Source organism: Alternaria ethzedia, assembly GCF_023757985.1.
Source record: "Alternaria ethzedia strain BMP 0044 chromosome Unknown scaffold_47, whole genome shotgun sequence".
Lineage (NCBI taxonomy): Eukaryota > Fungi > Ascomycota > Dothideomycetes > Pleosporales > Pleosporaceae > Alternaria > Alternaria ethzedia.
In genome coordinates, this window is record NW_026056240.1 from 1 (window position 1) to 12,042 (window position 12,042).

Consider the following 12,042-nt stretch of genomic DNA (forward strand, 5'->3'; position numbering starts at 1 on the left):
TAGCTAAGTAAAGTTTATAAACTTAAATAAAAAATACTTTATAATTAACTATATTTTACTTAGTATATTCTACTAAGTAAGATATAGTATATTATTCTTATTAATAATATAATAATAGTACTTATTTGCAAAGTATATAGTAGAGAGAAAGTTATATAATATTTATTTATTTTATTTCTAATATATATCTTTTTATACTAAATTAATTCTAAACTATTCTAGAAATAATTTACTTAGAAATAGTACCTAACTACTTACTAGAACTACTACTTTTAGAGAGAGTAGGTATACGCTTAGAAAGAAAGTCTAAGAAGAACTAGTAAGATTTATACTTATTCTCTTTATTCTAGAAGAAGATATAGTCTAAATTTATTAGAAATAATTCTAAATTATTCTAGAAATAATCTAAATAAAACTTACTATAAATAAAGTCTATATCTAGGCTATTAATATTACACGCTTAGTAGAGAAGGTTATCTTTAGCTTAATTATTATAATAGTCTCTAACTATATTAGTTATAGTAGTAAAGTTAAGCTATAAAAGTTAGAAATAATTTAGAAACGTTTAAGAAATAATTTATCTATTCTCTCTCTAAATTATTAATCTAGATAATATTTTAGAAAGAGTATTTCTAGTCTTTCTACTCTTTCTTTTTTTTCTTATTATTTAGTATAGTAGTAAAGTTCTTAAAATTATTATAGTCTAAATTATTTACTAATTAATTTAACTTATAGTCTAAATTACTTAATAAATAATCTAACTTAGACTTATTATTAAATTCTACCTAAGCTAAATTAGTAGAAGAGGTAGAAGAGTTAGTAAAGAGAATAGTAAGAGAGTTAGTAATAGTATTATAAATAGCTATAGTCTAAATATAGAAACCTAAGTTAAATTAATTAAAAATTAATTAAAAAGTAATTTAAATAAACTTACCTATCTTAGCTTAAATTAGAGTATTAGTAGAATTTCTAACTTATCTAGTAAACGCTATTCTTAGCTAGTAAGCTTAGTATAAGTAGTTTCTAAGTATAGCGTAACTAGTATACTTCTACTAAAAGAAATATTAGAAATAATTAAGAAATAATCTAGAAATAGTTTATACTTTATAAAAAATTCTACCTTAAATTTTAATATAGTAGTATAGCTAATCTATATAGATAATTAGCTTATTTTATATATTAGTAGTAAAAAGTAAGTACTTAAATAAGTATTAGTTAAGCTAGAGAAATTACTTATAAGTAGGCTAAATTTATTAAAATTATTTATAAATTAATTTAGAAATAGTTTATATATTTTCTTAGAAAATACTCTAGATTTAGTAAACTATTATAAGTAGCGTAGTTTAGTAAAGAAGTTTAGTAAAGTTATATTATTATTATTTAAGTAAAATTATTTTAGAAATAATTTATAATTAATTTACTAAAGCGCTACTTTAGTGTACGTATTAACTACGTATAGATGCCTTAGCATGCTATGTCTTAGCGCGCTCTTAGTTAGATAGCCTGCATCCTAGCAGACGCGTTAGCGCCACGACCTGACGTCATTGGTTGGAGCGAAGACACCTGCACGAGCTACCTTGGACACGAGCCTGCGCGTCTTTCACCCCCGGCACCACTCATCTCAACCCATCATGGTTCCTCCCTCGCTCATCTTTGAGACTCAAATGCAGGTCTTTAGCATTACAGCAGTAATGTCTTCGACGCTGGCTCGCTCAATCCCGCGTTGATCGCGTCCCAGTGCGGCTTCCACGATTATTAGGCGCGATGGCAGTGCTTGCTCATGCACCCCAGCTCTTGCCCATAGCGATGGCTGAGCTGGCAAGCATGAACGATGCAGAGGCTGTTGCAGCGAGCGTGGATGTCATCTGCAGCCCGGACTTGTTTGTTGACGCATCACGCCGAAACATCCCATCCATCCATCTCACCGCCGCCATCGATAACGCATCAGGATTGTTACAAGACTATCAGCCCGAACCATTCTTCTCCGCGGTATTGTTACTACTGCAACGGTCAACATGAAGGCCGCTCTCCTGCTTCGTGTGCTTTCGGCCACGTCGCTCCTCGTCAATGCGAACGCGAAATCGATCGATCACCAGCAGCCGCGGGAAGATTCGCTTGATGACTTCATCAAAGATCAACAGCAAATCTCGCTGCAGGGGATGCTGAACAACATCGTCGATGGCGTGGTGGTTGCTGGTCGGTCAGATCCAGATTGTACGTGCCTTGAGCCTACCATGATCAACAGACTGCTAACAATCCAGACTGGTTCACGTGGACTAGAACAGCTGCGTTGACTTTCAAAATTCTCATTGAACGCCTCACCCGGTACGACCTTGAACATTACCCCAATGTCTCGGATGACGTAACCGATTATTTGAAATCCCAAGCGAAGCTGCAGTCGGGAGATCTGGGGGAACCCAAGTTCTACGTCAACGGCACTGCTTTCGACGGTCCATGGAACCGACCTCAACAAGACGGTCCGGCGCTTCGTGCTACAGCTCTGACTCTCTACGCCAGATACCTGATCGGGCACGCAGGAGATTCTGTAATGGCCATTGACGTTCATGATCACGTTGTCGATAAGATCTGGCCGATCATCAGTAAAGATCTTGAACACATTATTCGGTGCTGGAATCAGACCAGTTTTGATATATGGGAAGAAACGAACGGCTCCTCCTTCTTCACTCTTTCCGCGTCCCATCGCGCTTTAGTCGAAGGTATGTCACTCGCAAAGGAAATATACCTACGCTGCGACGGCTGTGCCGTTACCGCTCCACAAATACTCTGTTTCATGAATAGCTTCTGGGACGTCGACTTCATGCACGCAAATTTGAACTCCAAAGATCAACGACGTGGTATAGACGCAAGCTCAATTCTATCCTCCATTCACACATACGATCCTAAGGCTGGATGCACAGACAGCAGTTTTCAGCCTTGCTCTCCCAGAGCTCTTGCCAACCACAAGGCAGTAATCGACTCCTTCCGTCAACTATACGCGATCAATCATGGCATTCCGCAAGGTCAAGCAGTTGCCGTTGGAAGATACCCCGAAGACGTTAGTCATGGAGGCAATCCCTGGTATACGACTACACTTGCGGCGGCAGAACAGCTCTATCTAGCAAGATTACAATGGCAGGATCGGAAGGAATTCACGATTGACGAAACTTCGCTACCTTTCTTTCGCGATCTGCTTCCAACGATCCTCCCCGGCACCTATCGCCAGTCTTCCGATCCAGCCTTTTTCGACTTAGTCCTATCTGCTGTACAAAAGTACGCCGATGGCTACATGGCCCTGATACAGAGATATACTCCCACGGATGGAGGGCTTTCAGAACAGTTCGACAGGAACAATGGTGTTCCTGTTTCTGCCTCCAACTTCACATGGTCACACGCTGCCTTTTACACGGCTGCAAACCGTCGCATCGGTATCAAAGGATTCCCCTGGAGCAGCTGGGGTGAGCCGTCAAACAACGCCTTCAAATTGTGGCAATGTCACAGTCATGCTCGTGTAACCTTCCATGTTGGCTCGTAAGCGACACACATGATGTTCGTTGTTGGCGATGTCCCAGAGCTCGGCAATGGAGTCACCTAACCGAGGATATGCTTCTTCGGGGAGCTTTTTTTTGGGTTGGCAGTTGGTATGGCAGCGTTGAGTTCATTCCGTTCTCCATTTCTAGCATGAGCCATTCCTAGTTGCTCAACTCACAATGCATTTTGTTTCCATCAAGATGTTGGTCTAAAGTCCTGTTCATTCTTTTGTCCTTTCAAATCAGCGCGACTGAGCAACTTGCCTCTCTACTGATACACGCACAGTCTCTGGTAAAGGTTCTGCGACACCCTACATCCTATCACATTCATGCTACACCCTTGAGCTGATCGGTTAACATGGCGATACCAGAACGCAGGAGCGTACCAGAGTATCTTGTCTGTACCTTGTGTCAGCCTCGTTCAAAAAGCTACTACGCGGCACAAACGTACCGTGACCTGCTAAACGCAGTCTTGCGGAACCCAAGCCTTGATCCATTCTCCGTACTCAAGGTCAAAGTGCTCGACAAAGTAACCAAATTTACCACCTGGCGAAGGGCCGCGCAATGGAACATACCGCGACACGGAATGAGCTGCAAACATTAGTGGTGCTGTACACACTCTAAATCGGATGTCGCGTCGTTGAGCCAGATACGGTCGCTCGGCTGCATCCTCGAATCGAAGCAAGGAAGCAACGGTTTCTTGACGGCCCATCGACAGTACATGCACGGCGTCAATGGCAATGTCAATCGCTCTGGCTCTTGGTCGCATTTGAGATAAATGCCAACCAGCTTGACGCGCCCAGTTGATTATAGCCGAGCTATTTGGATCCGAAGCTGAACTCTCGGGCCTAGCGGTCACGCAGCTAGATCCTGTCCTGCGCGCCTCCAAAAACCAGGTCAGAAACTCCGAAGCTGCCTCAAGAGGTCCTTGCTTGCGCGCAATGACTTCCAGATCTCCACATAGGACAATGAGTTTAGGGCCCAATCGCGACACCTTGGACGCGTCGCCGGCTGCTAGTATGCTATTGCGCTTCGCCGCAGTGCGCGCAATGATTGGTGTAGCTTCTTCTCGGATGACTTTGGAGATAAGGCGTACAGTGGTAGGATACCAAAGGTTAATGAGCTTGACTTTCGTGGTTTTCGTCTTAAGAAGTCCGCTCTCATTGTCCGTCTCGATGGTGATCTCGTTGTGCGTAAGACATGTCGGCAGGAACTCGTAAACCATGAGCCTGATGTCGGCGGGTAGATCAAGGAAGCGGAAGTCCATTGGTGTGGGCGGTAAAGAATGGCTCATGGCGGGTGTCGTTTTGGTAATTTGGGGGTGATGTCAGTTTCCAGCATTTGAAAAAAACTAGCTAGCGTGGATTTTACGGCTAGATGAAAGACAGTGAAAGTGAAAGACCCTGACGTGATGCATAGGCTCTTCAGGTTTGGCTTGGGACTGTTGTCGATATATCGACGACACTGGAATGACTCGTCTGTACGTGCCTCTGGCGCCATCACCGAGTCAGTGAACCCTGAGCTCAACCCCGCGACTTCCATCCGTCGCACCTCGACACAGCACAACATCACCCTCAAGCATGAGCGGGCCAGACGCATATGAACAGCACCGACAGCTTCGCACGTGATGATGGAGACCGCGATCAAGCCTGCAATGAATGCCGCCGACGGAAAGCGCGATGCGACAAGACGCTCCCGGAATGCGGGCCCTGCAAGAGAAACAGGAGACACTGTCTCTACGAACGGCACAGTAGAACCCCATTGACGCGCAAATATCTCACTCAAGTTGAAGAGCAACTTCGTCGATCACAAGCTCAACTCGCCCGCGCAGAACAACGCGTCCAAGTAGCCGAAGCGCGTGTGCGACAGCTCGAGACCGCCCAGGGCGACGACGCGCCATCTCCCCACGAAGATGCTGCCAACACGAGAGGCACAGCCGACGAACCGCCCATTGAAGTGTCGCTTGAAGGGCCGCCTTCTGGACCAGCCGACTTTAGTTGGGATGAACATACCCAGGAAAGCGGTCCTGCCGAGACAGACGCCGCGAGCACACATACACATACTTCTCCCGGGGGAGACGAGCGCGTCGTCGATGGCATGGCTTCACTCACCGTAGATGAGAGCGAGGCGGGCTATCTAGGCGTTGCGTCAGGTGCTGCCATGTTGCGACTGCTCCTTCCCGACGCTCAGCAGTCTTCGCGGAAAGCGCCACCCACGTCTAGCTTCAGCACAACTGCACCGGACAATGGGCACTGGCTGTACACAGATTTATGGGATAGCTTTGATATAGGAGCCGTCGACCTTGATGCCGCTATCAACGGTTACTTCGGCCTCTACCACATCTCGTATCCTATCGTAGAGGAACACACCTTCCGTGCTCAATACGCCCAGGTCATACCTCGCCCCAACGGCCGTAGCTGGCATGCGCTCGCGTTTATGATCGCTGCAATAGGCCATTTCACAACGGCTACAGGCCCGGCCGACACAGACAGGAGATTGTTTATGGCTGCCAAGTCTAACCTGTCGATTGAGAGCTTGGAAATTGGCAACATCACCCTCGTCCAAACACTCACGCTCATGTCCAACTATCTGCAGAAACGGAACAAGCCAAACAGTGGGTACAACTATCTTGGTCTTGCCCTTCATATGGCCATTGGTTTAGGCCTACACAAGGAGTTCAATCATTGGGACATCACCCCACTCAACATGGAGATCCGCCGGCGCGTATGGTGGTCCATGTTTGTCTTCAACATTGGCGCAGCTGTCACTTTCGGGCGCCCTCTGGCCTGGCCCAACAAGAACGTTGAAGTTCATTTGCCATTGAACATCCCCGACAGGGCTTTGACTAATCTGTCACGCACTGCTCCGAGCGAGGCGGACCATGTCACAACGTTCAGTGCTGTTATCATGCAGTCCAAATTCCACATTCTGACAAATGACATATACACGAAGGTCATATCGATGCCCTTTCCAGCGGCTACGGAGTTGATTCGTCTTGATGATACCGTGATAGACAGATGGCAATCATCAGTGCCCGATTGGTATCGCCGTGGAGCGACCATGCCCGCTCAATTCGCGACTAGCCATGCTATCATGTGGTGGCGGCTGAGTAACTTCAGGATCATCATGTATCGACCGTATGTCATTCGACGTGTACTACAAGCCAGATCGCAAGACATGGACAATGATGTGCCGGCATCAGTGCAAGAGGCGTATGCCAGGTGTCTTCGTGAAGCTGAGATGAGCATTGATGCCATCAGTATGTCTTGGGCTAGCTCTCCGCCCATGCGGATGACTGCATGGTACGCATTGTACTTCTTGTTCCAGGCTTCGCTCATACCCTGCGTGTGCTTGCGTAACGAGCCTACTTCACCTTTCTCGGGAAGTTGGCGTGCGCAAATCCGGCGGACAATGCACACTATGCAGCTACTGTCATCCATCAATCCGAGTGCTCAGGACTGCCTGAATGTACTTCAACGTCTCTGTGGTCCATTCCTGCAATCTGAGATTCCTGGACAGGATGCACATGTGCTTGCGACTCCCGCTGGCGACCTATTGGAACATGCTACCGAGGAGTCCCCACAGACACAGATCAACAATGTCTACAGCATGATGTGGCCGAATGCCAATGATGCCGAGGCTGATGTACTGATGCAGGGGGGACTCTGGTCTGACTTCCTTCCGGACGTCGATGACTCAGGACAGGCACGACCTAGCGGACCCCATGTTTATTCCGACTCACAGTTTGCATGGGGTTGAAGCACGATTTTGTCTTTACCAAGACACCATGCCAAATCTATTGGTTACAACAGACTACGAATCAACATACCCCGGCTACCTCGATGTGCTGCTTGTCGAACTTTTCTTCCTTTTCCACAAGATCTGCATCAGGCGACGCTCCAGGGCCATCAAAGATCTCGGCAATCTCCTCCAAGCTCCGCCCCTTCGTCTCTGGGAAGAAGAAGTACGTGACCCCGAGGAAGACTACCAGCAAACAGCAGAAGACTATATAGTACTTCCAGCCCAGGCTCTCCATGCCGACAGGATTGACAAACGCTTGGATGACCAAAGAAACATAGATGGAGAGCAGTTCGCAGCTGATACCCTTCGATCGGAGACTGTAGGTAAAGATCTCAGTTGGATAGCTCATCAAAAGCGGGGTATATGCGATGTCGTAGTGGAAATAGAAAACGAAGAGGCACACCACCACGACATATCCTGCCGCTTTGTTGTTATCCTCGTTATTGACTGCCGAGCATGCTGTCCAGACAATGTACGAAATTAGCATGCCGATGCCGCTCCAGAGGAAAAGAGTTCGTCGTCCCAATCGGTCGACCAAGAGAGCCGCGCTTACAGCTGCAGCAAAGTTGAAGATTTGCAACAGACCATTGATGAGCGTCTGCATGAATGGATCCGTTATACCGATCGAGTTCAACACCAGGGTGAGATAGTAGGAAACGACACCTATACCGTTCCACTGTGCAAACCCACCGACACACACGGCGAGGAAGAGCCGCTTCCGGTTGCCAGGGGTGGCAACAAGCGCACTCCATTGTACCGATTTGGCTGCACTCTCTTGTCGAATGGCGTAAACGATCTCGCTCATCTCTCGGTCAACTAGCGGGCTATGTTCGTCACCACCAGAATGGTATCGGGCAAGGATTTGTCGAGCTTCATCTTGCCGCTCTTTGGCGACGAGCCATCTGATTACCGTGTTAGTTCTTATGAAGATCTATACAGCGCTCGCAATTCATACCTGGGAGACTCAGGCAAGGTCCAGAAGAATGCAAGCTGCACTAGTGGATATCCAGCCTGCAAGATCGTCGGTATTCTCCAGCTCCAGTTCCCCGAGTGGTTCTGAGTCCCAAACGTTGTCCACGCAGCCAAGATGGCACCAAGGTAGTACATAGTCCAGAAAGCACTTGTGTACTTGCCTCGGTGCGTCGGGTAGGCCAGCTCGGCGATTAACATTGGGGAGGGCTGGACGACGAACATGCCCGCAGCGCCGACGACAGCTCGTGAAACAACAAATTGCGCCAATGTTGTTGCTGTTGCTTGTATGATAGTCGCAATGATCACACCGATGAGACCGCTGAACAACACTATGCGCCGGCCATAGCGATCAGAGAGCACTCCGACGAACGGCAGCACGACTACGGAGCCGGCAGACTGAGCCGCGTTGACCAGACCAAGAAGCGCTCCGGTGGGGTGGCCAAAGTATTCTTGCCATTGGGGGAGCGACTGGAGACCATTCATCAACGAGCCTGTTGAGTGTCAGCGACGTTCATTTGTATCCAACGCCATGGCGAAGCTATACTTACCATCATATCCTGCCACAGCTGAGGATAGTAGAGGTACCAACAAGATCAGGTTCAAGCGTCGCAAGTGCGGGATTTGGAACCAGTACTTGTTCGTCTGAGGCAGTACCTCCGCTATGGCATGCCCAACGATATCTGCGTCTTTCATGGTTGCAACCTCAATAACGGTGGATACAACAGTCGGGAGAAGTCTTATGATCAATCAGCAAGAAGGCTTGAAACACGCGTCAACATCTCGGATATATATACGGTCTTGCATGACCCGGCTACGGGGTATGCCCACAGCCGGCACATGGCTTTGTTACCCCAGGTTCTGAGCGCCGGTTCATGCTAGTGGAATGCGGGTTGCAGCGACGATCGGGATGGAATGGGGTGATGCGCGAGTCATGTCGGGTGGACGGTCGACTGTCACCCCAACGCTAACTGCGTCATATCAGCCTAGCCCGGGGAATCTCGTTACGGGGCACAGTCACCCATCGGGTGCCTGACACTCCAGACTCGTCTTTGCATCCCGCCGCGCCTGCATCTGCTTGATGGACGGCAGTCTGTCCGCCTTTCGGCTCATGGCACTATCACTGTGTGGCCACGCAACATTTGATACCGAAATGCTGCGCAACGATACTCCACGCACCTGAACCTGTTTTCGCTGCACGGGTTTGTGGCCATATGACAGACAAGATTGCTATTCGATACTGGCACATCAGGTTTCCATCATCGTGATACAGGGACATGGCATTCAACATTTCGATTCCACTCAGGTCCACCTTTATTGTACACCCTCTATGATGACCTTGAAAACGCCCTCCTGTGCAGCCTTCACTAGCTCGAAAGCTTTCTCGGCATCCTCGAACTTGAATCTGTTCGTGATGAGCTTCTTCACGTCGACCTTGCCTGAGGCCACCAGGTCTATCGCATTGGGGTAGCAGCCAACTGAGTAGCGGATAGAGCCCTTGATGGTCAACGCACGGATACAAGCTGTCGTGATGGGGAAAACGACATTCTAGCGTTTCTCATTAGCAATTGAATAGCGAGACACGGTGGAGGCGCAGACTTACTTCCTTGCCCATACCCGCCTGGACATACGTGCCGCCCTTCTTCGCCACATTGATGCCGGCCTGTATACACGGTTCAGCACCTGTGCATTCCAGGACGATGTCTGCACCCTCGCCCAGATTGAATTGCTCTTTGATGGCTGCAGCAATACTCTCCGAGTGCGCAACGGGGTCAGCTCCTTCCTTTGCCCTTTGAGGCAAGAACACGCCATCTGCCGCATATGCTTTGGCAAAATCCAGTCTTGCTTGGGAGATGTCGACAGCAATGACTTTTTTCGCGCCTGAAGATTTTGCGACTGCCTGCGAAAGTACTCCAATAGGCCCCGCGCCGAAGACGACCACCGTCTGGTTTGCGCGCAAATCCGCAACCTTGCATATCTGGACTGCGACGGAGACTGGTTCGACCATTGCTGCTTCTTCCATGTTCATATGGTCGGGGATCTTGTAACAGTAATCACTGGCAACAGTGTAGTACTTTGCAAGTGTTCCATCCCAAGGTGGCGTGGCCGCAAAGATGGTATCGTTGCAAAGATTGTATGAGCCAGATCGACAGTAGTCGCATCGCCTGCAAGGCACACCAGGTTCAATGGCAACGCGATCACCCACTTTGAGGTTTTTGACGACTGAGCCGACCTCTACGACTGTCCCGGAACTCTCGTGACCAAGGATGATGGGGCTGTTCAGGACAAAGTCGCCGATGCGGCCGCGCTGCCAGTAGTGCACATCGCTGCCGCATATTCCTGTTTGCGCAACGTGTACGCGGACTTCGTGCTGATCGCGTAGCTGAGGCACTTCGCGGTCCTCGAATGCGACATCCTTGACAGCATGAAGGACGAAGGCTGGGTTCTGAAGAACGGATCAGTTTCAGACTGGGAAAGCGCACTGCAGTGATCTCACCTTCTTAGTGGCGGTTACGGAAGACATGTTGTTTTCGAAATTGACTGCAGCTTCTCATTGAGCTTGAGAGCTCCATCTTGTATGCCCGTGACCAGCACGTCTGAACACAGGTCGGGTGTGACGAAGCGCAAGTGCGGGGATCGTGGGGTCAAGGGCAACCGTCAACCTGCGCGGGGTGTATCCCCAGTCCACTAAACGACACCACCCCACCCACATGATGTAGGTATGTTTTCCGAGCAGGTACACCCACTCCGATAGCCATCGTCCGATAAAATCGAAATCGCCATGGCGCGCCGATTCGGTTGCGAACCTTTTCTCCCATCGCATCCTTCATACTTTCCACCTTGATTACCATCACCCACAATGCCTCTCGCGCAACCCTCCAACCCAGACGAACATGTCACGTCCCAATTCTCACTCAAAGGCAAAACCGCAGCCGTAACAGGCGGCGTCCGCGGAATCGGCCTAGCGGCCTCCAAAGCCCTCGCAGAAGCCGGCGCAAACGTCGCCATCCTGTACTCCAGCACCAAAGACGCCGACGCCATCGCCGCGTCCATCGCCTCCGCAACAGGCGTACGAGTGCAAGCCTACAAAGCGTCCGTCGAGAACAAAGAAGAGATAACCCGCGTCATCAACACCATCGCAAAAGACTTCGGCGGTCTAGACATCGTCGTCGCAAACGCCGGCATCGCAACACACCACCCAGCCGAAGACTACACCGAAGACCAATGGCGCCACATCATGGCCGTAAACCTCGACGGCGCATTCTACACAGCGCAAGCCGCAGGCGTCATCTTCAAGCAGCAAGGCCACGGCAACCTCATCTTCACCGCTAGTGTATCCGCTATCCTCGTCAACGTCCCGCAGAAACAGGCGGCGTACAACGCGTCGAAAGCGGGTGTTGTGCAGCTAGCCCGCTGCTTGAGTGTTGAGTGGGTGGACTTTGCGCGCGTTAATTGTATTTCTCCGGGGTTTATTGCGACGGATATGCTGGATGTGCATCCTAAGGAGTGGAGGGAGAAGTGGATGGGTATGGTGCCTGCAGGGAGGTTGTGTGAGACGGGCGAGTTGAAGGGGGCGTATGTGTTTTTGGCGAGTGGGGCGAGTAGTTATATGAGTAAGTCTTCTCTCTTCTCTTTGCTATATGGATACTAGGTTGCTGACATGCTCGAATAGCCGGGGCGAATTTAGTCATTGATGGGGGGTATACACTACCGTAGCTTTGTCGCGAAGGCAAGCACAAAGAGA

General features: G+C 49.0%; 6 protein-coding genes across 6 annotated transcripts; 3 read left to right on the plus strand and 3 right to left on the minus strand.

Moving 5' to 3' along the window:
• Nucleotides 1-2,015: 2,015 nt before the first annotated feature.
• On the plus strand, nucleotides 2,016-3,532 carry J4E87_010346 (uncharacterized protein; the record flags this gene model as incomplete). Its single annotated transcript, XM_049381920.1, has 2 exons — nucleotides 2,016-2,214; nucleotides 2,262-3,532. 2 exons carry the CDS (start codon nucleotides 2,016-2,018, stop codon nucleotides 3,530-3,532), a joined length of 1,470 nt encoding a protein of 489 aa, XP_049228291.1.
• A 455-nt stretch (nucleotides 3,533-3,987) lies between these two features.
• On the minus strand, nucleotides 3,988-4,794 carry J4E87_010347 (uncharacterized protein; the record flags this gene model as incomplete). Its single annotated transcript, XM_049381921.1, has 1 exon — nucleotides 3,988-4,794. One exon carries the CDS (start codon nucleotides 4,792-4,794, stop codon nucleotides 3,988-3,990), a length of 807 nt encoding a protein of 268 aa, XP_049228292.1.
• Nucleotides 4,795-5,157: 363 nt separating this feature from the next.
• On the plus strand, nucleotides 5,158-7,286 carry J4E87_010348 (uncharacterized protein; the record flags this gene model as incomplete). The annotated part of the gene is made up of 2 exons (XM_049381922.1): nucleotides 5,158-5,277; nucleotides 5,322-7,286. 2 exons carry the CDS (start codon nucleotides 5,158-5,160, stop codon nucleotides 7,284-7,286), a joined length of 2,085 nt encoding a protein of 694 aa, XP_049228293.1.
• Nucleotides 7,287-7,347: 61 nt separating this feature from the next.
• J4E87_010349 (uncharacterized protein) lies at nucleotides 7,348-8,993 on the minus strand (the record flags this gene model as incomplete). The annotated part of the gene is made up of 3 exons (XM_049381923.1): nucleotides 7,348-8,230; nucleotides 8,284-8,791; nucleotides 8,849-8,993. The coding sequence occupies 3 exons, from the start codon at nucleotides 8,991-8,993 to the stop codon at nucleotides 7,348-7,350; spliced, it is 1,536 nt and encodes a 511-aa protein (XP_049228294.1).
• A 618-nt stretch (nucleotides 8,994-9,611) lies between these two features.
• Nucleotides 9,612-10,821, minus strand: J4E87_010350 (uncharacterized protein; the record flags this gene model as incomplete). The annotated part of the gene is made up of 3 exons (XM_049381924.1): nucleotides 9,612-9,845; nucleotides 9,901-10,743; nucleotides 10,795-10,821. 3 exons carry the CDS (start codon nucleotides 10,819-10,821, stop codon nucleotides 9,612-9,614), a joined length of 1,104 nt encoding a protein of 367 aa, XP_049228295.1.
• A 336-nt stretch (nucleotides 10,822-11,157) lies between these two features.
• On the plus strand, nucleotides 11,158-12,014 carry J4E87_010351 (uncharacterized protein; the record flags this gene model as incomplete). Its single annotated transcript, XM_049381925.1, has 2 exons — nucleotides 11,158-11,911; nucleotides 11,971-12,014. 2 exons carry the CDS (start codon nucleotides 11,158-11,160, stop codon nucleotides 12,012-12,014), a joined length of 798 nt encoding a protein of 265 aa, XP_049228296.1.
• Nucleotides 12,015-12,042: the final 28 nt, after the last annotated feature.